The 25,847-nt window shown below is 37.6% G+C and overlaps 2 protein-coding genes across 2 annotated transcripts in view; one reads left to right on the top strand and one right to left on the bottom strand.

Annotated features, from left to right (window-relative positions):
- The window catches only part of LOC128498071 (beta-Ala-His dipeptidase-like), a 419,628-nt gene that overhangs the window by 357,934 nt on the left and 35,847 nt on the right, over window positions 1-25,847 (top strand). The window lies entirely within an intron of this gene.
- On the bottom strand, window positions 15,881-24,288 carry PTGR3 (prostaglandin reductase 3). The gene is made up of 2 exons (XM_053468361.1): window positions 24,107-24,288; window positions 15,881-16,838 (listed from the first exon to the last, which is right to left on the bottom strand). Exons 1-2 carry the CDS (start codon window positions 24,271-24,273, stop codon window positions 15,914-15,916), a joined length of 1,092 nt encoding a protein of 363 aa, XP_053324336.1. The 5' UTR covers window positions 24,274-24,288; the 3' UTR covers window positions 15,881-15,913.

Here is a 25,847-nt window from a genome sequence, read left to right as displayed (position 1 = left end):
TACATGTATATGTGTGTGTAAGGGCAGTGAACATGTATTTGTGTGTGTTAGGGAAGTGTACATGTATATGTGTGTGTAAGGGCAGTGTATGTGTATATGTGTGTATAAAGGCAGTGTATGTGTATATGTGTGTTTATAGGCAGGTGTGTGTAAATGCATTGTGTAAGGGTCCTGGGAGGGAGGCTAACATTAATTAAAAAAAATCTCTGCTGCTGTGGACTACTCTTCCAATGATGCTCAGCCAGCATTATGGTGGACACTTGGCTGGCTGAGAATCCTGGGAATTTTAGTTCACAGCTAGCATCTGCAACTTTACTGTTGCTGCACTTCCCATGACGCTCAGCCAGCATCATGGAAGTAGTATGTCTGGCTGAGCCATGGGAATTCAATTCAATGTGTTTGTTATTTTTAATATGCATGACTGTGCTGCCAAAAACGAAGCATGTTTTAAGTGGCAATGCATGCGTGACATTGTAAAGTGCAATTGCTTGTATTGGGAGTTCTGGTTTACTCCTAGCGAGGGCTCCTCCCTTGGTAGTCATACTCTGGGCAGAAGAACTCCCATGGTAAATGCCTCTGGTGTGTGCAGACGTGACATCTAGTATCTAGGATCTAACAGAACACATACCAAATACTATTTGTGGTACAAAATGCCAAGTCAAATTAGTAACATGGATCCTGGGTTGTACTTGAGTTGCTGGGAATGTGGAGTGGAGTAAGGACTTTTCTTTGCATTTGGTGGGAGTGCCAATTGATTCAATATTTTTGGACAATAGTTCGCCAGGCTGTGGTGAGCATGACAAGGCAGTGCAGTACTACTTTATAATACTGGGAAATCATTAGCTTGTTCTAAATGCTCCTTAACTAAACATCTCCTTAATGCTGCAAAATGTCTAATCTCGGTATATGGGTGTGAGGTCCCCTCACACAACTGGGGAAATAATGCGTTGGAAATTGGGGCCAATGAAGAGTTCATCCACATTTCTTCTGATCACATGACAGCATTCACTGGAATGTGGTTAAATTGGCTTGCTTTTACTACTTCTGATGAGATAAGTGGATTATTGACCTGATTTTGTCCCTCACTGGGGTGTGCACGACTTCTCCCTTTCCTCCCTCCCTTTCCTCCACATACCTTTTTTTCTTTATCTCCACCTAAGTAGCAGGCATGAGCAGTACATTTTGTTTGCATCCATTGGTTGTATATACCTATTCTTAACCACCTGCTCATACAGTATATATTCATCCAAACTTATGAAGCCAAACGGTATCTGCCAGTAAAACAAGAGAAACATCATCCTTTCTACTGAAAGATGGGTTTCAGAAAGTAAATGTTTTTTTCTCACTGAAAAGGAATTGCTGTCCCTTTAAAACACACAAGTAACTTACTTCGCTCTTCATTATTTTATTTTTCACCAGTAATAAATGTTATGTTTTATTGGAAATAAATAAGAACTAGCAGTCAGTCTGGATTAGCTGGTAAATATTTCTTAACGCTGCATCAACAAAAAAAAAACCTTAAGAAACACTGAACTAGAAATACATCTAATTCACTGTGCATACCAAGAACCCAACGTTACAGAACACTCATTCTGAGCACAGTTGCCTGATTCTGTTGTCTGCTAACAAAATGTGTATCAAGAAATGAAACGTCAACAATGCACTGTTATTCTTAACAAGGAGATGTGTTTTAGTAACCAGCCTTGGAAGGTAACATACATCCAAAGGAATTAGGTGTGCGTTTGCCAAGATTGAGTAGTTCCAAGTGAATTGGCACGGTCAGGTGCTGTATCAGCATAACATGCAATTTCTATTTTTTATTTCTAATTACAACTACTTGCATAGAATGTTATTGCTTGACAGAAATCACTGGAAATAAAAGTAGAATCTAAATTTATTGTCTTTTGGGGATATAATGTTTTTTTAAGTATAATGTGCATCTTCTGTCCTATTTTGTAATTAGAAATATTTCTTGATAATCAAAATTCAGCACAATATTTTATTTAGGAAGAAATGTAATTGTTGATGCCCAATAATACCCAGTCCTTAACCTCATCTTATTTTTAGGATAGCTTTAATGCCCATCCCATGCCTTTGTAAATCCCCTCTCTGTTTTAGCCTCTACTTCTAATGAAAGGCTGTTGTACTTATCTTCCACCCTCTGAGTAAAGTAAATGATATGTATTGTAACCCTCTGACCCTCTCGTTTTAGATTATAACCTCTTATGCTAACATTTCTCCTTCTCTGAAACAAACTTCCTGTACACAGTACGCTAGGTTAGGTATTCCTTTATATTTTCTGAGTACCATAAGGATTATTGCTTTTTAAAGACTGAACACTCTTGAATGTTCGCGATAACCTTTATACAAGGATGCATCCCGCAAAACAAAATTGCTTTTGTAGAACAAAAGTTACCAGTTCACCCAAACTTGGACCCTCAGTGTGACAGGGCCAGGTTAACTGGAGTTGCCCCGGATCTCCTTCCGCCGGGCAGAGACAGACATTCCCGTGGAACTCTGGGTCGGGTTGTCTGGGGGCAGTTTACACAGTGTTTCGTTTTGTGAGGGTGTTTTGGAGGTCTTTGTTGGGGATTTGTGTGCAGTTTAGAAAAGTCATGGAGCGCATCTGTGTCCTGTTTCTGATCCCATGACCTAGTAATATTTTATAATGTGCTTTATTTTATAACCAGCCCCTGAGACTGAACGTGGCTCCAGCCCTTCAAAAGGGACAATCATGTAACCTGGCTGGAGCCCTCAAACAGGGGTAACCAGCCTTGGGTACGGTGACCCTGTAAGATTGGTTGGCAGCGGTGGGACGAATCCCACGACTTGGGTGAAATCCAAACCACCAACTGGGACCTAGACCTCAGATATATGGAGCAGATCAATGAGAATTAAAGACGAGACACACCAAGAGAGCTCCTGGAGTCTCGTGGTCGGTTAGCCAATAGCAGAACGCAGAGAGATGGACCAGCACCAGAGGAGAGCCTCTGACTGAGTGCTCTATAAAATAACATTCTTTGGCACTTAGCAGGGGGAGACCACACCGACCCTCTGATGCTGTATAGCCCCGTCAAACCAGGACTGATATATGATGCCTTCCAATTTGACTCGTCCTTCAGAAGCCCCTGCAAGTAACGCAGGGATGCAATCTGGGACAACCGTGAAGAAGTCCTGGTTTATGCTATCCCCCCGAGCTGGAGGCTGTTATGGATTGTCTGGTCCAAGAGGAATGGCAGCTTGAGAGGAACTATAAAGATTTGCTGTGGAGAGTGGAGCTCCGGGAGTTACAAGGAGATAAGAGTCTCATGTATGTTGCAGCACACATAACTATCTAGTTGTGTTACAGTAAACTGATGTCCTTTAAATTCAACTTGTGTAAGCTTGTTTCCACAAAATATCAAGCCGTCATTTTAATGCTGCTTAAGGGTTTTTCACCTAGAGGCCTCTTAAAATATCCCCAGATTCTACATCATCAAATTCTACATCATATAGTGAGAAGTTAAACAAACTTGTCATGTTGTTTCTTAAAAACTTTATTTAAAAGTTTATTGAAATATTAAAGTTGCCCAGAAACCTGTCCTGTCTTTCGTCCAAAGGCCTCTTCTATGTATTACATCACAGCAGTCTGACCACACACAGCCACTACCATGTGCCATTTCATGCTCATGCATGTGAACCAGCAAAGCTTTACACATCATAATGCACAGTGATTGCCGGTGATGGGGAGTGAGTACGAGTGAGTGAGGTGTTTTGTGTGATAGGTGTTAAGTGTCATAGGTATAAGGTTGATTAAAACACTGGCTATTCCTTACTGTTAAGCAAAGGTTTTCAAATTAATTTTCCCCCTTTTAGTCTCTTATATGGCACTGAAAATAGATAAGCTGGTTAGCCCAAAAAAAGAACATGATAGGGATAGCTTAATGTAGCTTAACCCCTTAAGGAAAACAATGCATTTTGAGCCAGTACATGTACGGGCCTTGTCATTAAGGGGTTAATGTACAAATTCAAATACAAGAAAACTAACACTTATACCGTTATGTCTAAGATATGTATATATTTTTTTTTTAAAGTAAACAAAAAAATTTGAAAAGCACTGGCTTAGACATTATAAAGAATGCTTACATTTTAAATATTACCTGCAACATTTGCGCAGTTACTTGGTATCTCCTCCTCTCACATATATTATGGCAGTTATCAGCCATCACTAGTAAATATAGTATATAAATTATAGTAACTATTATCAAACTCATTCCAGCACAATACAGTTCTTAGATTGTTATAATATGTTTAAGTCTGGGTTGCACAAGACTCTCAAGCAAGACGGGTCTTCTAAGAAACGTAATCGCTTGACCCAACCGGCCATCTTAAGGTACAGTCTAGTGTCTAATACAGCCACACCAATGATTAATGCGTATCCAATTACTTTGTAAGTACTTTCACATGAATTATTTACCTGTAGGAAAAAACACTTATCTTTAGGAGAAGTTGTTTTTTCTCAACTCATGGCTGCATTCAGGGGGACTCGTTAGATTCCCTGGGACTCTCACTTGGATCAGTGCTGGAGCTGGCTGGTGGTGAGTAGGAGCTGAGGGATAGGGGAAAATGCATATGGTTGGGGAGAAGGATAACGCAGAACCCCTCCATTCATTTGTCAGGCGGCCAATGCATATGATGGCTGGAGTGTTCCTTTAACTGCAGAGTGGTATTCATTTCTAAAATACTATGGATTTTCTAGGAAAAAAGAAGTGTACTGCTAAAGGAACAAGATATATAGTATATTAAATGTATCTACTCGTCTGCTAAAGCACCATGTACAATTAAGGCCATTCCCTTTCCAAGCTCCATAGCCTGTCTAGTGGTTGCTTTGTAGGGTGCAGCTTCGTTCACTACCTGAGCTAATCCCACAGGGAAAACGCACTAAAAGCAAATAGTCTTGCTTCACTGATCCTGAAACAAAATAGAAATTACTGCCCCTTTAAATGCTTAGGATAGTGGTGATTTAATCCAGTCCTTTGGCTAGGGATTACTGTACTTTCCCATGAGTGCTAAAACAGCTGGGGTCGGTCAAGACACCCATAAATTGCAGAGGTTAAGGTAGCTGGACTAAAGATAAGTCAGGGTGTGATTTCTGTTTATGAGGTGTTACGCTGGACGGGACATGCATACAGCTAAGCATATAGCTAGCCTTGCAAAAATGATTTCCTATATTTTCCGAAATGTATTTGCGTCAATAGTATTTTCATGTATTCCAACAAAACTAATAATTCAAATTTGTAAAATATCATGTGATGAAGGAATGTGTATTCTCTTACAGATATTTTTTGCTCCATATATTAAACTCCTGCCAAATACTAAAGCATATTCTCTTTTAGTCCTTCTGTGTAATCCATCCACTGTTAGCTCAAGAAAACAAATACATTTTCCGTTGCTGGCAAACAACCTATTTATTTATTTCTTTTTTATTCACAACAAAGATAGTAACACCATTTGTTTCTCGTTTAGCCCAAGAGTTTGAGGAAGTATACATTTATATATACAGTATATAGAGAGTATATTTGTGGACATTCTGTAATGTAAATGCCTTATGTTTAAATTGCGTGTTTTTGTAAGGGGGAAAAAAAACAAAACACAAAAACATAAGGTTTTCCGTGAAGCTGAGCACTATCACATTTATTTAAAGCAAATATGTTCCAGTTGTTTCCTCTGCCTTGACATGTAATAGCAGTGAAATTCTCATAATAAGTGTCTCTTAACAAGGAGAGGTAATTTGATCCGAGATGTCTGGCAAATGAAAACTAACATTTTAAAGTTTCTTAAAAATGACCTCACAAGCCCACATTATTAAAATAACGAGACGGATATAATAGGCACGTATAATCAAATAGTAATTTATACGCTATGTATTTCATTAATTAAGAAGTAACAGAACTTTATGTGCTGTGCAACTTGCTGGGGTCATCACTTCTGCCACCATGGCCTCTAAATCGCCCTCTATTCACAAGGATATTTTCACAGAGATCTCATATTTTCTACATGAACTACTTTTATTGATGAAAGCGCAATTTGTCCTGGATGTATAGTAGGCACATATATGAATTTGAGAACTGTTTCAATTATCTCGGCCGACACAGTCAGCAATGTTTTTATTTCATTTTTTTAACCCTTTCTGAAAAAGGTTGTATATTAGCCCTCTGGTGCTATGAGTGTTAATTCAACAACAAAAAAAAACGTTGAATGTTAGACTTTTTTTTACACTAGTTCAGAAGCCAACCCAGTATTAAATACATACTTTTTTTTCAATCAACATCCCTTTCCACAAGAAATACTATTACGGACTCCCTGAAAACACGTATTATTTGGTGAATATGGAACCCATTGTCTGTCTTAGTCTAAAGTGGCAATGGCTTGGACATGGAATATACCGTATTACTTAAGCCAGCAGCAAGTGCTTGCAATGCAACCAAAGATACCCAACGCACACCCCAGCTTAATACTTATTCTTTTTTTTAGGTGGCAAATTCCTTTTTATCTGCAGTTAAGCCAAGCGTGATAGGAGTATACTGAAAGCCTACTTAAAAATGTACTATGTATCTCTCACTACTACTTTCGAAATACCTTCATGATGTCATGTCTGAATAATAAGAAGCGTTGCTTATTAATTTTTTAACGGATAATTGTTACACAGACCATGCTACTTTCCTTACGAGTGCTAATATTTAATTAGGCTGAAAATATCCTTTTTTTATATATGTATCGATGCAAATTTTAAATATACAATAATGTTGACAAAACGTTTTCTTTTTAAAGCAGGAATGCACACTGTTTCCTAGTAAATTACTTTTAAGTTACTGTATAAGAATAAAGTATCAGTCTGTTTTATTGTTTATCACAGAAAAGAAAGAAAAAGAGTTTAGGAAAAAATTTGAGTCAAATGTCACATTTCATTCTATATGTAATATGTACAAGTCATGTAAATTACCCATCTGTGTGTGTGCAAGTGTAACATGAGACAGGTAATTACACACCACTTCCCACTTAGAAATTATACCATTTTCCTGCAAACCTTCTTTAAGCCTCTGATGTTACCAATCAATTATGATCTCATGCCTGCAGACACACAAGATAGATAATGTTTGTATCTTGCCGAGGACAAACCAAACATTATATGATTGTAAGCTCGCAAGAGCAGCGCTCTCCTCTCCTCTCCTTCTGTACCAGTATGTTTTAGCGTGTGTCAATGTTATTGTCATTTTAAATTGTCTTTGTTAAATACTTGTTTTATGTTTACTGTCCCCTATTGTAACAGTGCTACGTAATCTGCTATATAAATGTAATGTAATATGTTGCCTCCCAGATGTCTTAGTGTCAGGACATTTCTGTCTCGTCACCCCCTGTTTATTAAGCGCTATGTCAGCAGGTATAGCACCAAGTACAAACCAAAGTTAGATCACCCAATGTAACTCCCTACTGTGCACAGTCCCAGTCTGTCACTGATAAAGACGACAAATACAATCACAGTAGTCTGCAATTTGTAATTGGCTGAGAGCAAAGTTAAATACGTAAATATTTGAAAGTTGATTTACGTCGCATTATGCATGTGATCATGAAGCTCTGGGAGGCATGAAGAAGGAAAATAAAATGATATACGATTATGGAGGAAAAGACAATTATATGCAATTATGGGAAATAAAATGGGCTGTAGCAGAACTGTATTGGATGGGATGGGTCTGTCCTGCTCTTGACGTTTCTTTGGATTCATTTTAGGATTTGGGATGAGAAATACTTGGTAAATATGAGAAATACTTTTTTTTTAAGTGCAATTATTTAGATAGATTTGATTATTTACCATATGGAAGGTCTGTTACAGAGATCTGCTGCCTATGGGTAAATGAAAAACTATGGCTGACATAGCCTATACTGGGAATAAAAAAATCATACAAACTTTTAGATTCTCCTTTACATATAAGCTGATTTTCTAATGTAAATATTATGTTGAATTTACCCCATAAACAACCTAACACGAGTTAACCCCTTCATGGCAAAGGGGTTCATCTCCTTAGGTGACTAGAGCTTTTTTGCCATTTTTACCATGTCTTTGTTGAATTGTGACTCTTCATGTCCACGTTGAATGCATCTGCACACATTAAATACAACAAACAACAAATTAGGACACTTGACACGTAACAATTTTGTTGAAGGTTCCAAAATTTTCTTTTAGAAAGGTTTAGCAGGCCACCAGTTCAGATTAACCCCACAAAAAAGCAGACAACCAGGGTTACTTTCCTAGAAACACTTGCCATGCAACCATTTTACCACAAATTTCTGACGCAATGTACCATAAGTTTTCTGTTCTTTTTACACAAATGCATTTGTGTTTCTTGCACAGGTTAAGCACAACTGCAGAGAAATACACTAAAACTTGTCTTGTGTTATTTGGACTATACAGCCCACAAACCACAACATGCCAGTTAAAGGTTTCAATCAAGGGATTAAAATAACGTGGAACACTCCTCTCTCTCTCTCTCCCTCCCTCTCATAGGGGACTTGGTTGCAAGGCACTTCACCTGACTATAAACCGGATGGGTAGCAGTGCACACAGGAACGTGCTGCTGCATTTTCCATAGGACATACCATTATGTCTGTCACATAGTGCTTACTGCAGTGGACGTAATAGTACGTCCCATGTGGCGAAGGGGTATTTAGTATTTGGAACTCTAAAATATAGGTTTGGCTGAATGTTAAGAATAAAAATTGCGTTTATCTGTCTTAATGAGAGGGCAACAATCTTTTTAGTTGATTTAATATGTAGTTTATTACCTTACAAAAACAATGGGTTGATTTGTCCTGAAGCATAAACATAAAGTGCTTGGTTGATATCCTGTACATGCATTTAACACAGATTGGATGTCAGTGGGTTCAAAGCTGAACATGCGAGGGAGAAGGCATTGATATATTAAGTCCTTGCATGCGCACAAGCACACTAACCCAAGGTATGTGAGGAGATTATGTGTTAGGGTATAAAATTACTAGTCATTAGTAAATTCCTAAACCACTCCTCTTAAAGAAATATATCTGTGTTATACTAAAAGAAAAATAGCTTTTTTGGCAAGGATACTTGGAATAAATGAAGTAACTGCAAGGAAAATATAATTTATATATTATATATTATATATTCAGTATTCAAATGTATATATTATTTAACAATTTATATTAAAAAAACAGCTACACAAATAGCATCAATTTACATTCCAAGATGTCCATTTACTTGCAAGAGTTTTATTTATTACGTAGAAATGTTGCTGAAAAAAATAGAAACAAAAAAGTAGTGAAGATACAGAAGTCTATGTGTACACAAACTTAAAGTTTCAAAGCTACGCACTCTGATCATTTACATTGTGGTTGACGTTTAAGAAAAATATGCCAACCAACTGCTTAAGACGTTAAGAAGCATGTCTTTAACAAAGACTTAAACCTTCCTCAGAGGGCATTTTTTGGGGAACTCCCTTTCTCAGTTTTCCAGCAGTATACTTTTACATGATTCATAATTTGAGAGAGAATGTAATAGTATTGCCAGCAAAATAAATTCCATGTGGTAATGAGATTTTCTTGAAGATTTTATTTCTTACTCTGATCCAAGCCTATTTGTGTGCGCAAGTAGTCCTACAAATCAAAGGTAGATTAAAGATACTCAAGGTATATTATTCTAGAACAATTGGCAAGTGCATTTTGCCTTATTCTGTATTCTACAAGGAATACGTATTCTGTGCCAAAAGCCTTTGCCATATACACCACATAGCACTGAATGAGAAAAGTTATCTCTGCCTCATATTCCCCTGTGTTTAGAGCCACTAGGACCTTGACAGTTCCATGCACTGGGAAGTGAAGGTATGTTAAAGGTTGGTTTGTTGGTGGTTCAACTAGGTGCAGCTTGGTTAAGCCCCGTCTGCATGTGCAGATAACTGGCACTTTTGCTTGACTGACTTTAGGAAAGAGTCGGCAATGAAATGAATTGAATGGTCTGAAGAGGTGGAAAAAGAAAAATAATAATAATACGCAAGTTGTAAAAAAACAACAAACAATGTATACGGAGAGGATAGTTAGAAGAAGACAGCCTTTCATTCATACCACAGCACAGACTACAAATAACCAATACATTGAACTGGTAATTAGCAGAAAGAGTTAAAACACTGAGCAGGTACGGGTCTTGTGGCAATTACAAATCTCCCTGAAATAAAAGCCAGAAACAGGAAGCCAAAAAAACAGGTCCCTAAGGCAGGCATCTGTCTTAAATGATATCATTTGTCAAATTTCCAGCATCTTGTGGTTACTAACACAAAAAGAAGTTCTGTGCTGTACTAAGGACATTACATTCTCATTAGCCAGAATGTTCCTGAAATACAAAATACAGGGTTTTCATTTAATAGGAAGCGGCTACAACCCCTTTCTGCTTTGGTGTATACAAAATAATTATTGTGAATAATAATTAGGTTTTAAACATGTGCAGCCCTTTGAAATGTTTGTATTCCAGCCCTGACAGGGAAAGTGTACAAAACATATTTTAAATATTCCATAGTCACGGGCTTATTTACATTTTGATGCGACTAAATGAGGCGGGCCAACATGTTGTTCTTTTTCTTTTAAATGAAATTACTTATCTTACATAGAGCTCCATAGGTGTTTTGCGACCTCGCCAATGCACACGTGTTGAATGAACAAGATCTGAAGCTATCTGGAACGGATCACTACAATACTTTGTCATTTTGAAGCTCAGAGTTCCTATTTAGACTCAGCTGAATATTGTATTTAAATATTGCTATACAGTTCTCAAGTTTGACATTTTAAGCAAGACCACTGACTGTCCATTTTAAGTGGCAGGGGTTAATACAATAGGGGAATGTAAACATGATAGGAATAAACTAAGCCATCCTGAATACAAGACAACACCAAGGACTGAATAAGGTATAAGTCTTTATCTTGGAAAAAATGGGCAGACTAGATGGGCTGAATTAGTCATATCTGCCATCAAATTCTATTAGTGTCCAAAGTGGTGTTCTGGTAAATATATTAATAGCAAACCAGGATATTATAAGTGAGACTGGCAAGTATGCACATTTAAGCAGTGCTGGACTGGCTTTAGCACTTTAAGGCTGTGGCCGTCTGAATATTCACAGCTGCATGCTACGTTTTTAAGCTCATGCAGCATGCAGCCAGGTATACCCAAGTGCTGTACCAATTAGAGTGACCACATCAGCCATGTTTTCCAGGACACATAATTTTTTTTTCTGGGCTGGTCAGCAATATGTGAAAATTATATGTATCATGGAAACATCATAATCTTTTATTTATATAGCGCCAACAAGTTATGCAGCGTTTAATACAATACATATAGGCAAGGGGTATGACAAGACTGGAATTGACAGACTAAGACAAATCGATACATTAGGTGGAGAGAGCCCTGCTCGCAAGCTTACAATCTTTAGTACCTTGCATCTTCCTGTTTTTATGTCTTATTTCTTAGTCCACTTCTCCTCCACAAAAACTCAGATAACCAGGCCTCCTGGAGTGCTTTTGCAAAAAGATGAAGACTCTGCGAACTCCCTCTCACCCTATTGGAGGATCAGGAAGAGGCTGTCCCTGAGGCCTGGTTAACGGAGCTGATAACGGGAAAAGCGGACAATGAAAGAAGAACAAGAAGAAGCAAGAGAAAAAGCAGATCTGCGGAAATGGACACAGGGACAGGGAAGCAGTTGGTGGAGAAGGTAGGGAGACTTTGAGAGAGAATGTGAGAATGAGCAAGAGTGTGCATGAATGAGAGAGTGAAAAAGCAACAAAATGCAAATGAAACTAGAGAGCTCTCTCCTTTGTTTTTGCTTGTTTTCTGGGTAGGGGAGTCCCTCCTCATTGTGGGACATTTGTGCTAATTAAATAAAAATTAACATTCATAGGAATCCGAATGTCCAAGTCTAGTTTTAAAACATGTTTCATCATTGGCGATGGGAAAAGAAGCCATGCAAAATTCACAAGTATGCCCCAAAAGGGTGGGAAAATAAATGGGCCGAAATATTACGTATATTTTAAAAGATATCTTATAGTTAAATAATTCTACAAAAAGATAAAATGTCATGCTTATGAAATTAAAACAATTTTAGGGGAAGGCTATTGAGGGATTACTTCCTCTTGCTAACTCAAACAATATGCAAGCAATCTCTATGTAACAGAAACCCTATTGCATTATGAACCCTATACAACTCAGTTTATTCAAACTCTAGTTAAAAGTGCCTAGTCTGCAGTAACCAAGTCTATACTGGGAATCAAACATTATATAAAGAAAATAAAGTAAGAAGTATTAGTGGTAACAAGCAAGTACAATACAGCAATTGACATATAGATACAAGAGGGCCCTGTTCACCTTGCATTGGGGTTATTTTACGCTTATAATTTCTCTCTTAATTTCTTCATATAATGCATATACTCAGTTGTAGTTTATTGCTTTTATTTTGTGTACTATTTTTTTATATTGTGTATTACAAATATATACGCACACACACACGCGTATATACATTTCATTTTATATTTCTATTTGCTAGTGTTATATTCACTATTTATTATAATGAGAGCACCAACTGATTCACGTGAGGATAGCCCTCTGTTTCATAATAATTCACAAGTGTCACAGTGGCAATAACCTTCAGTGCTATTTGTCTTTAGTGCAGTTGTGACACTTTGGTGTGATCCATAATTTGGCTGCTATTTACCGTGACATTTTCCTGCAGTTGAGCCATAACATTCAGCGAAGCCATTATTTGGTTCCATTTACCATATAAATTGTATCGTTGTGCATGCATGCTAGCAGCTGCATTAAGCACATGAAAATGGGTAAATCTTGTAAAACAGATACTAACAGAACACTCGGCAACAAAAGCGTGCTCCTGTTCTGCATAGAACAGAACAAAAAAAAAACGACAAGAAAAAAAGAACTCAAGTTAAAGTGTCATTAAGAAAAAAAGGACCCCTTTTCCCTATGAAACCAGAATTATAATATTCATACGTGACACGGTTGTTATAGTTGGCCGTGTTTCCTTTTAAAAAAAATATCCTGGTGGGGATCTACCTTAATTTGAAAAGGCATTACAACATTCCAGCAAGACTATTAAATAGAAGAGAATGGGGCCTGGGCTTGCAGAGAGAGAGAAAAAAAGCTTAATATAGACATGTGATTATGATTCAAAGCAAAGAGTAAAAACCTGCAACCGTTTATAGCAATAAAGGGCCACGGAGTTCTCTGCACCCTCTAACAGCCTCACAATGCAGTCATGTAAAAAATAATAAAATAAAAAAACCCCCAAATAGTACCACGTTTCAGAAGCAGAGTTAAACTACAGACAATGTTGATTTGTTCTTAAACTGAAGGCTTAAAAATTTTTAACATTTGTAGATGGCAAATAGACCACAAGTGCTAAATTAAAAATAGTGTAAAATCTCGGGTAACATATGCATGTATAATTCGCTGTTTCTTAAAAAAGGACAAATTATAAAAAGCATACGTGAGATTTTACAGTGTTTGTTAAAGTTTCCTCTTCTGCAGAGTTCTTGTATGTGAAACATACTGCAGGGTAACTGATCATGCCCCTTTTAGTCTAACAGGCTGAGATGCCAGCTGTAAGGACAGAATGGATTGAAACATGCACATGAAGACAGAGACCCAACACTACAGTCTGACAACTTAATGTTAATCATGTTAAAAAAAAATATATATATATATATATATATAAATAAATAAGGGTGTGGATTACAATATTTCCTAATAGAAGTGTAGGACAACCTCTATTTAGGCAATTTAAATTAATGAGAAACAAGGCTCAGCAGGGGACTAAAAATGACCCTGGTACATTAAGGCTAGCAGCTGATAAATGGAATACTTGGATACACATAGCCGCGCACTACCGCACAAACAGCAGCAAAGCTAAGTGTGTGACTATGCTTGGCCAATTCAGGCTTAATGAGAAATAATAAACTTATGTCTAGTCACCAGGTCACATCTCAATGCCGCATTTTTCCCTTAACATATACCGTATTTGCTTGATTATAAGAATACCCCCCAAAACTTGTATATTAATTTAGGGGGGAAAAAGAAAAAGCCTGAATATAAGACTACCCTATAAGAAAAAAAGTTTTATTAGTAAATATTAACTCATATGTAAACTACTTTTCATATTTAATAAAAACTATAATTGAGAAAAATGCATTTTTGTTTTTATTTTCTTTTATCTGCCAACCTGCACCGCTATGCACACCTGCCCCCCAGATATTCCTTATACCCCCTTATATGCCACTCTGCCCCCAGAAATGCCTTATACCCCCTATATGGCACTCTGCCTCCCAGATATGCCTTATACCCGCTCTATAGCACTCTGCTTCCATATTCCTTTTAACCCTCTATTTGCCACGCTGCCTCCCCGATATTCCTCTTAACCCTCTATTTGCCACTCTGCCTCCCCGATATTTCATTTTAACCCCCTATATGCCACTCTGCCTCCCCTATATCCCTTGTAACCCCCTATATGACAGGCTGCCTCCCCGATATTCCTTGTAACCCCCTATATGACACTCTGCCTCCAGAAAGCCCTTTAAAGCCACCCCCATATGCCACTCTTACCCTCCCCCAACTTACCAGTGCTTCTTTAGACTTCTCTCCATGCTCCAGATTCCTTGGTGTCTAGTGGGGCAGGCAATGGAGGACCTGAGCTGCTGCTGCCGGCACTTCCACCGGAGCTTCTATGAATGAGCACCGGAAGGTCATGTGATGTCATAGAAACCCCGGCAGAAGGGGAGAGGAGGATCCAGCTCCCCTGCGGGGGATCTGGATCTTAGTCTTGTAGTCAGACCTCTATTTGGGGTCTGATTAGAAGACGACCTCGAATATAAGACAATGGTTATTTTTCAGAGCATTTGCTCTGGAGAAAAACACCTTGTCTTATAAAATCGAGCAAATACAATAAATATATATTTTTTTTTTTTTTTTGAAGACCCAGTTACAACAGAGGATCCCAGATGGAACTGTGCATTAACACTTGAGCACTTCTCGTGCGATATGACGCACAATTGCACACACAGTTTTGTTCCTGGCTTCCCATAATGCCAGTCTAATGCTATGCTGTTCTTTGATCTCAATACACATTAAACATGCCCAAGCAAATTACCGTATTCCTTACATTGTATAAATAATAAAAATAAAAAAGACAACAGGTGTCGCAAGTAATGTTACAGAAGATGAAAAAATATTTTTATTTATATTTTATCTTAACATCCTTTAATTTATACTATAAATCACTCAATATTTCGATTGCAGAAATTAGCTTAGAAATGATTTTCATTTGGTGCTATTTTAAAATTTTGCTACAATAACTAACTTTAGTACCATCTCATCACATATAAGAACACTGTTAAATATAACCCTGAAAACAAGGCATCTATCATTTTTTTAAATTACATATTGATCAAGTGATTTAGCCATTCAGATTTATGTTTTAGAGATCGGACAGCCAGCAAAAGTATAACCAGGGTATTTTATGGTAAATGTCCTTCATTGATGATCCAGTTCCCCTATCCCCTATACATATGTTAACTTTGTACATGTGTTGCAAGTGCAATCTACATACTTAGCAAAATACACGTGTTTGATAAAAAAAAAAAAAAAAATTATCTGCCGGAGACAATAGTTGGATGTGTGAAACTGGTGACCCCTTTAAATCCATGCCTTTAAAATTAATAATCCGGTTTTAAACTGAAATCATTTTACGGACACCTTGATACTGCTTTTAAATATACTATCCATTACCAACAACATGTTTTAGACATTCTCAGGAAGAAAGAACCATTTTCTCTTGTGATTTATATCATTGTTCTGTTTTTACAGCTTGCTGTTGACAGGGTGAGGTAATTCAACTACAATTTTTCCAATGTTTTTCCCCATGTACATATAATCTACAGCACGGAATACAGACTCCAAGCCCATGAACCTGCCTTCTGGAGTTAGCTCTCCATTGTCTATTTCACAAACTAATTCTCCACTCTGATACAGTTTCAACAAAGAGATTAAAGCATCTTTATACTGAGACAAGTAATGGTTTAAAAAGAAGCCTTGAACGCTGGCTGATTTTCTTAATAATACAGCAGGTAAAGCGCTTGCTTTGACGGGCAAAATGCCGTGGGATGACTGGTACCCTGAGATAAAGCCAATAATTATCAGGCGGCCATTTATAGCTAAACAGTTAACCAACATATCGAACATTTCTCCGCCGATTGATTCATACACAACGTCTACGCCCTCGGGAAAGTTCTTCTTTAGGACTGAGCCCACATTTTCAGTTTTATAGTTGATTGGAAGATCACAATTAATGCTTTTCAGGAAACCTGCCTTTTCTTCAGAGGAGCATGTCCCAATAACATAGCATTTTGCTTTCTTTGCCAGTTGCACTGCAAACTGTCCAGTTCCACCAGCAGCCGCAGTGACCAAGACTTTCTTTCCTTCAGACAACTTTCCCATTTCTTTAAGACTGATGTAAGCTGTTGTGCCACTAATGAGTAGGGTTAAAATCTCTGGTTTCACCGAAGGCACTGGAATCGCATGCTGGGCAGGAACAACTATGTATTCAGAAAAGGCACCGCTTGTCACATAGGCCACGGGTTGGCCAATGGTATAATTTTTACTGGCACTGAGGCCCATTGCTACCACTTCACCGATACCTTCAAAGCCAGCATCAAAGGGAGGCTTCACAGACATGTCATAGCGACCAGAGGAAAAGTTTATGTCCGAGGCATTGACACCAACAAATCTGAAACCAAAGTGTAAGAAAGGGTTAGACTAACAAGTCCATTTTTACTATTATTTTATACTTTGTACAATAAAACGATTCATTCACAATTTCCTGATACTTAATATTTAAATGCAGTATGTTGCACAGTGTTTAAGAATATATATATCTATTTATAATTATTTGTGTAGTTTTCAGACTATGTGAGCTCAAGTGTACATGCATGTGTAATATATACATACATACATACTATGGAAGAAGTGAAAACTTTATTGGTTTCATAATGTTGGGTCACCACTACAGGTAACCATTTGATATCTGGATAGACTACCCTACAACACGGTTGTAAGTGATTAGTATTAGAGCTCATTATTTACCAATAAATAAAAATATAATCAAATTTAATATTGCATATTGAAAATTGTTAATAGGTTTAAAAGTAAACGTATAAAGAAAATATACAGGACTCAGGGACATTTTTTCCATAAGGTATTTAATGTAAGGAACTCTGTATCCATGAGAAAAAGGGAAATATGTTGTGCTTGTCCATTGTGTATTTTATTTAGGTATGGCTATTTAACACATTTTAAACTGTTTTCCCCTATTCCGATGTGATGGTCTATTTAGTAAGATAAGCTTGGTTGGTAAACGCAGAAGAGTTCTGTCATTTTACCGAAGAGACATTTAGTTTTTAGGACAAACTTTAGAGTTGTATGAAGTCCACATTAATACTAAACACAAAATATCAGATCGATGTATAATACATTTATTTCTGATGTGTTTAAGGAACACCTGAGTAAGATTTTTGCTTAAATCAAAGTTTTTGCACAGTAAAATATCTTTAGAGGCCTCACAAATTAATGCAGCAGTATGTTTACAGTACACAAAACTCAACCGGAAACATTTTTCCAACACTTGCATCTTGGAAACGTGTAAAGTGCATCTCCTGCCTTGAATGAGGCATCAGACTTTGTCAACGGTCCCCAGAAATAAGCAGCTGTGTTATGGTAACCCATCTGGAATAAGCAAAAGGTCCAACACTTTTTGTCTATGTTTAAATGTGTCATTTTTTGTGTATAACCTTGAAGTACAAACTATATAAATATAAATAATGTTAAGACCCAGAGGTGGGCTTATTGAAATAAAAAATCTGTTAGACCATGTGTAATGGCTTTTATTGTTCAGCTCATTAAAAATAAGCCATGCAAACCGCAGATGAAATAATATCAATGATAAATAATTATATTAAATACAAAAAGAAAGCGTAGTTTACAATGTTAATGCACAATGGGTTCAACACATCTTCTTGCGCACAATATATTTACCGCCAGTCAGCTCCAGTGTGGCTCGGCAAATCTTGTGAGCGGGGGTCTACCGCTGTCCCTTGTAGTATAGAATAGGCCAGGAGTGTCCAACCTGCGGCCCTCCAGCTACTGCAGGACTACATCTCCCATACTCCCCAGCCAGCCCATTAGCTGAAAGAGCATTATGGGAGATGTAGTCCTGCAGCAGCTGGAGGGCCGCAAGTTGAACACCCCTGGTGTAGGCTGTCCTTTTAAGATGGAATTATCTGTACAGAATATAGTTCTTTTGGGCACACTTAACATTAAACCATATACCAACGGTACATTGCGCCAACCTAAATGTCTAACGCAGGGCCTAATGCGGACATCTACCTTGCAGCATACAAAGTTATATATTTCCTGTATTTTAGCTTAAATCGCAACCTTCAGTACATCAGACTGTTAGAGGGTGTACACATACTAAAATAGGTAATGAAAGAACAAAACAAAACTATGGAAAACGATACACTTCAAAGACAACAAGTCTCCATCTGCACCACACTGTACATAATTGGGACATTCCTGAATTTTAAATCTGTAATTAACAGTTTTAATGTGTTCAACATTAACAGGGCTAATTTAAACTGCTGATCAATCATCAGTAACAGAGGTCATAAAGCGCACCATTTGGAAAAGACCAGGCTTTGACCAGCGGATCACAAATAACCCGTTTACCCTACACCGAATACTGGGAATGCATAAAGAATATATATATATATATATATATATATATATTATAAACACTTGTATACTGTAAACACTCAGGTATAAGATGCACATGTTATATGCTAAACTTAGGTCTGAAGTTGCAGGAAAACTTTACATATAATCTGATGTACTCATGCATAATGCACACCCACTAAGTGTCCAAAAATAAGGTAGAAAAATAAATGAGATTTTACAGGACTTGTCATACCATCAAATCAAAGTGATTATGGGTAATTTTAGCAGCAGATGATCACCCAATAAAAGATAAGCAAAGGTGAGGGTCATCTTTTATTGGCTGCACAAGTTTGCTTAACCTTCCTTACGCCACCTCTTGTAGTCTCATTCATGTTCTTAATTACTACCTAATTGAGGAGATCACGGTTATAGGAAAATAAGTTATTTCTAGATATTTTATGTTTTGTGTGTGTGTAATTTGTCATTTTAAGTACTTATTTCAAGTTGTTACAGTTTGGCATTTTCCAAATTGCGATGTGTGTATATATATATTATTATATGGTGATATGTCTGTGCATTAACCATTCAAGTGCTAAACAGATGTGCAACACATTGCAAAGACAATATATTATCTGCTCCCCTGCACAGAAAGGGTTAAATAAGTTTTAAATCAAGAAAAAAAAAACAAAAAACCACTATTAGTAGTTCATTCCGCATCTGTTTTTTTTGTGGTGGGGGGGGTGTAGGGCATTATTTAATTGACATTGTCAGAAAAATCCAATTAATTTTTATTGTTTATTTCTAATTACATTTTACATTAACTACGGTCTAAACTGGAACAAAATCTTTTTTTTTTTAATTATTATTATAAAGAAAGCATTTGGAATTCTATATGATATTTTATTCACATACACACGATATATCGATAGATCAATAGATACAGAAGCAGATTGTTGTGTATCATTTAAGAAAAAAAAGGAGTGGGTGGCTGCTAGGAGATCTTAACCCTTAACTGACTGGTATCAATGAATTTAACAAAATGTTCCCCCAGGTCATTTTAAGACTGGGGAGAACACTTAGTCTATCTTTATAACAAAACATGCACTCCCATAACTGATGGCATACAGGGAAAACTCCCATATTTCTAGAACCACCCAGAAATGTGGATGGGGGATGTGCTGTAGTGAATACATTGGGGCACAGGTTAACCCCTGTAGTGTGTGAAGTGTCAGCAAACAACCTGCAGGCTCCTTTGTCTATAGGGGGTTTAATTGCTGCTAGATGATCATCAATCACAAACTAATACTCCTACGCTGGGAAGGGAGGTGGTCATACCTTCCATAACACTAACTGGACACCATGATAATTAGAACCTTCCTAGACAGAAAGAAGTACGGTTTGAATATCAAAAGAAAATGGCAAATGTATCTTTTAACCAGTTATATAATTAAAATACAGAAAGCGGTTATTATTATTTATAGAAAGGCAGAAAAATTACATAAGCCACAAAAACTGGCAACATACACAATATAATGAGTCCTAAACCACTATAAATGATATACGATATATACAATGATAAATATATATTATATATACACACACACACACACATTTATAATAAGAGTATGTGATATCTTGTTCAGATGGCATTTCATCGTATGCCTCCTTCCTCTAGCAATGAAATAGTTAAACAAAGTGACATCCTTTTAAAAAGAAAAAAAAAAACTTGAAATTTTTTTTTTTTTAGAAAAGCTTTGAATACAGCAAGAATTAAGTATACATACAAAGAATAAGCATTAGAGGAAGGGGAGAAAAAAAATCCCAAACTCTGTACATTAGAAAAAAAATAATAATAATAACAAAACATCCTTCATGGGTCAAAAGGCAGAGTATAAAATAAAGCAACTGCTGCTTTTTTTTTGTATAGGGGAGGAATTACTTAGGTAGTAGCCACAGTATGACTGATAAGGTCATATGCTAGTGATTACCCTGAGGTGCTTCCAGGCAAGGTTAACCCTTTGCATAATTTTCCCCACACTTCTCTAATCTGTGTTCTGTGCAAAAAAAATAATAATAATAAAAAAAAAAAACACAAGAAGGAAGGGTCAGGGGTCTGTCGCATCAGACCTATTCGCTGGGCTTTGTACTATGAAATACACTCTTGAACTACACACAGTGCAAACGAGCCTTATTATTCACTTCTGCAAACTAAATGACTGCTTCTCCTATACTTTTTCATGAATCTGGGAACTCGACCACCCACTGGCTTAAAAATATTACTATGTGAACCAATTAACCTACGACTACTGCATCCAGTTTTATGTGCATACTGCTTTGTCCATGCAAATACTTTTTGTTATCTTTAGTAATAAAAAGAAAAGAATGTGTTAAAAATTTAAATAACTATAGCAAAGTAAGAAATTAAACCCCACACATTTTTTACGCAAAATCAAATCTTACAACTTTATACACATCAAAGGATTATAAGAGGATCTTTTTTCCTAGGATTTAAAACCACAACTGCTCCTATTTAACACGCACTCGAAAGGGCTCCGAAAAAGCCATTTTGGTAAAAATGGCAAGGTACAAAAGAACTGGCTACCTCCGCAAAGTTTTATAGTGTGCATTTTCCAAAGAGAATCAGCAGAAAAAAAAGTATTTTAATTGTTATAATTTCTAACAGATTACAAATGAAATAATTACAATTTAAAAATTTTGGTTTTAGCATTCTTATTTTGATTATTATGAAAAAAGTATCATAAAGCGAAATGTAAAGATCCACACAGCTCTCAGGAAAAAGTACACACGCCAGTACCTAATCAAGGCATTCATCAGCAACATTATGTTAAAATAATTGTACATATTTATGTTGAAAATGAAAGCAACACCATTTATAAAATGAGACAACCAATACAAAAAAAAATTATGTTCTGATTTAATTGGTAAATTTAAATTTATTCAAAAATACAAAATTGGGATTTCAACAGCTTAAATAAATTAAAACATTCTTATGAAGCCGTTTTACAGGCAACATACCAAAAGAAAATAAGAACATGATATCCAAATTGCACATTTGGGAAATGAAATCTATTTTATGGTTTATAGAAACCTCAAAACAGGAAAAAATAGATCATAATAAATAAACAGGATTTAAAACGGTGTTAGGAATAATCATTTCTGCATAAAAAAAAAATGTAAAACAAAAAAATAAAAATACATTGATACTCTATTTTTATAAATGTACTGTACTAGATGAATACATATTTCTTAGCATTTGTTAATTCAAAAATGTATCTGCTCATTTATAAAAAAAAATAGTGTATATTTAGATCCTGAGATGATAAATATATATTAAAATTCCCTGCATGTTAAGTAGCAATAAAATAGAGGTTAGAATTAACACAATCGAGGTTAGGGCTATATGTTTTATAGTTAAAAGAAAGTAATTTGCCCAACGTTAAATATTTACAAAATGTTAGTTAATATAAAAATTACACACACACACACATATATATATTTAAATGTTAGTTTTAAGGATGGGGTTAACCATTTGGTAAAAAAAGGTAAGGCCCCACCCACAGTGAGGATTTATGCAAAAACAGAAGGGGGGTAATTAACCCATCTTAAAAGAGATACTATTTTATGTTAATTATTTACTGCAATATCTGAAGAATTTACGAAACCTGAAAATACAGGTTTCCACATTAGCCGATGAACAGCAGAATGTGCAGGGCAAAAACTGAATGATGAACCAGAGAGTAAATTAGTGGGGCTATACACAAAGAGGTAGCATGTAACATGCCCGCAAGATTAAAAAGATTCAATGGAAAAGGCAGTTTTAATCATTGTGGATATTGCGTGTGGTTATAACGAGTTATATAAGGGCCTCTTAAGAATGTGTTTATGCGGTTATCACAAGTAGATTTGGTATTTTTCTTTCTAAGATAATATATATTTTCAATATAGTGTTAATTCTAGATTTCAAACTAACAATCTCTTTGGCAAAAATATTAATCCATGTAGGATCCACAACCTAGTTTTTAGAATCCCAGCTATGTCACAATTAAAAAAAAAATTGACGAGAAAAACGAGCATATTTTAGGTATATATATATTTGCATACACACACAGTTAAACGACGAAGAGCCCACTGGGGCCGCTATAAACAAATACCAAATTTCATTCAGCATACGATCAGCCTCGCACTTCAGTCCCTCTCCAGGACTTTTATTGTGTGTATAATATATATACATACACACGCATAAATACACCTATATACATAGCCTCTTGCAAATCGACTGTGCACATTTAATTGTAAGTCACAGAGAAGGAAAATAATAGTCAGGACTGGTGAGGTCCAGTGGCTTGGTTACTTCTAGCTGAATGTGGGGTATGTTTCCCAGGATGATAGAACTGGTGAGGACAGACAGACAGACAGGAGAAGAGAGGCAGCTGACTGCTGAGATGTGATTTCCCTTCCTGTTGATTCAGTGCTTCCTAAAGGTTAGTGACGTGTACAACAAACACCCAGAGAGGGATCATTCACTCCCTGATGGATGAACACATCTCACTCTCTGCTGCTCTTGGGAGTGACTTTCTCTGGGTTATTGATATAGCTGCAGTATATTTAATACTCTGACAACCTGACCTCACCCCTGCCACAAAGTAACAGTATCTGTGAAAGCCAGGTAAGGAAAAAAAAAAAACAAACAAAAACCGATTGTCGTTTGGAGGACTTGAAGCAGCAGATACAGAGATCGTGGGGGATTCTCCTAGGTATGTGGACATAGAAGGAGGGGACTGGCTCGGCACAGGAAACAATGATAGTAAAAATTAAATAGCAGTCGCCAGATGGCAGCTTCTACAACTTCTTTTGGGTTAACCAAAAGGGAGGAAAGATCACACTTTTTAAAGAGGTTAAACCCTTGAGAACTAAAAGATGGGAACTGAAAGGGTTAATATTTTTTAAAAGGGTTAAAAAAGTTGCCCGAGTGTTGGTGAAGAAGTACATGAGGGTGAAGCCGGTGGTTATTTCGGTGTCCCCAGAGAAGTTAAAAAGGTGACATGGAAAGGACTGGGTTAACAACTGCTAATAATCAATGTGACATTATAGCTTATTAAATAACGAGTGTGATTGGCTGATGCAGGAAGGTATGCACGAGTGCTGTGAGTGTCAGGACTGTGTATGTCTGCTGATGGGGGCGTGTCATCCGGGGATCAGAGCGCTCGTGCCCCGACTGTACTACACACCGGTGAAGGTGAAATGCGATATCGGGTTTCTTACCGGTTTCTGATGAGGAGATCTCCGTCCCCAGGCACCGGTACCGGGGCGTTGGGGATTAAGGTGACGGCCTTTTTGAAGTTAGGGCTGAGCTGAGTGACAACCAGCTTTTTCATGGAGCTGGGGATAGAAGAGCCTTGGAAATCCACAAAGTGGTGTGAATAAGACATGTCCACGATAGGGCGAGCACCGGAAGAGGGACAGACCGCAGGCCGTGGTCTTGTGCGTAGCCAACTCTGACCCAGCAACTGAAAGCCTGCCCTGACGCGCAGCATGCTCGTATCAAGCAGTGTACTTTGTACCCTGCACAGGACGGGCCGCCGAGTATCCCTGCGGCTCGGTCACTCAGCCTGCTGCTGCTGCAGAGCCAAAGGAAAGCACTGTGCAAAAAAAAAAAAAAAAACAAATAATTAGGCGGGTCTCTCAATGCAAAACTGACACAGCCTTGCTAGTGCTGCGTTCCCTCCCACCCCCTTTCTTCCCAAACCTTCAGGAAGGGAAGTAAGAAGAAAAAAATAATTTCAGCAGATAAAGAAGCGGCCAAAACCCCCGGAGCTGATCTAACAGCCCCGTCACTAAAATGAAACAGGAAGAAAGTTGAGTTCTGGCTTGCAGCCCCGCGTCTTGTGCAGCCAGCGCTTCCTGCGCACATTGTAAAGTTCTGGCTGCCTCCAGGAACAAACCTTCATGGAACTTCCTTTGCTAATCTGGATAGGCGCTTGTTTATATCCCGCAAGTTATACGGGAGGTGGCTGCGTACGGAGTAAATGCCCGTCAGGCACATGCATGGAGCACACGACTCCTGCTTGAATGCATTTACTCCGGGACAAAAACGCCCTAAAATGCTAACCTGAAAATAGTTTCTTTTCCTAGCTGGGGAGAATTTTGAATTCCAAGCTGCTTTTAACAAACCTTTGCTAAGATACGCAGCGGCGCACAAGGAGTTAAGCCTGTGGATGAATGAGGTGGTTAGGGAGCGGAGGGGGTTAAACAGGGAATTTGAGGATAATGTACAGCGCGATTATTGTGCAGCGCCCAGGAGCCGCTGCTTGTTCAGTGGAAGCCCCGCCCCTTCCCATGCGAAACGTTCACTTCCCTCACAAGGTGAGACAAATCAACCCCGAGAAGCCTGCAGCTGGGGAAGCCTTTCATGTCGGGAGGTGGGAACCTCTTCACATCAAAGGCGGCTCTTGTGTGGGGCCCGTCCGTAGGAGAGCGCTGCACGTGTCTGAACGGGGAGAGCTGGCCGAGCGGCTCCAGTGTCCTCTTCACCTGCACCCTGTACTGCGCGGTGACAGGCCGGTGCCCTCGCCATGCACTTGGCTTTAACCCCTTCCGCAAACACACATATTAGGCTCCTTTCCTGTTGCTCTTTAAAGAATATTTAACTATTTGGACTCCAGAAGAGTTTGCAGTTATCTTTGCTACGTATTATTATTATTACCTTTTATTTATAGCGCCTACAATTTACCCAGTGCCTCTTACAGTCCGTACATTCAAATGGTATGACAAAACTAAGCTGCATCCGTAAGACTTAACTCTTTCCCCACCATAAGCATTCTTGGAAATGTTACCCAGAAACCTGTCATTTAACCCTTTCATAGGCTAAACATTGTAAAACACCCCTCAAAAAATGTTTTCGTCATTTATGGCATAATAATAAATTATATTTGTATCCACCGTTGCTGCACAATAGTTTTTAACGTGTCTAGGAATTAACACGTTATTTGCTGAATTTAGTAGA

The sequence above is a fragment of the Spea bombifrons genome, chromosome 5 (assembly GCF_027358695.1).
Source record: "Spea bombifrons isolate aSpeBom1 chromosome 5, aSpeBom1.2.pri, whole genome shotgun sequence".
NCBI lineage: Eukaryota > Metazoa > Chordata > Amphibia > Anura > Pelobatidae > Spea > Spea bombifrons.
This window is presented reverse-complemented; position numbering and strand designations above follow the sequence as displayed.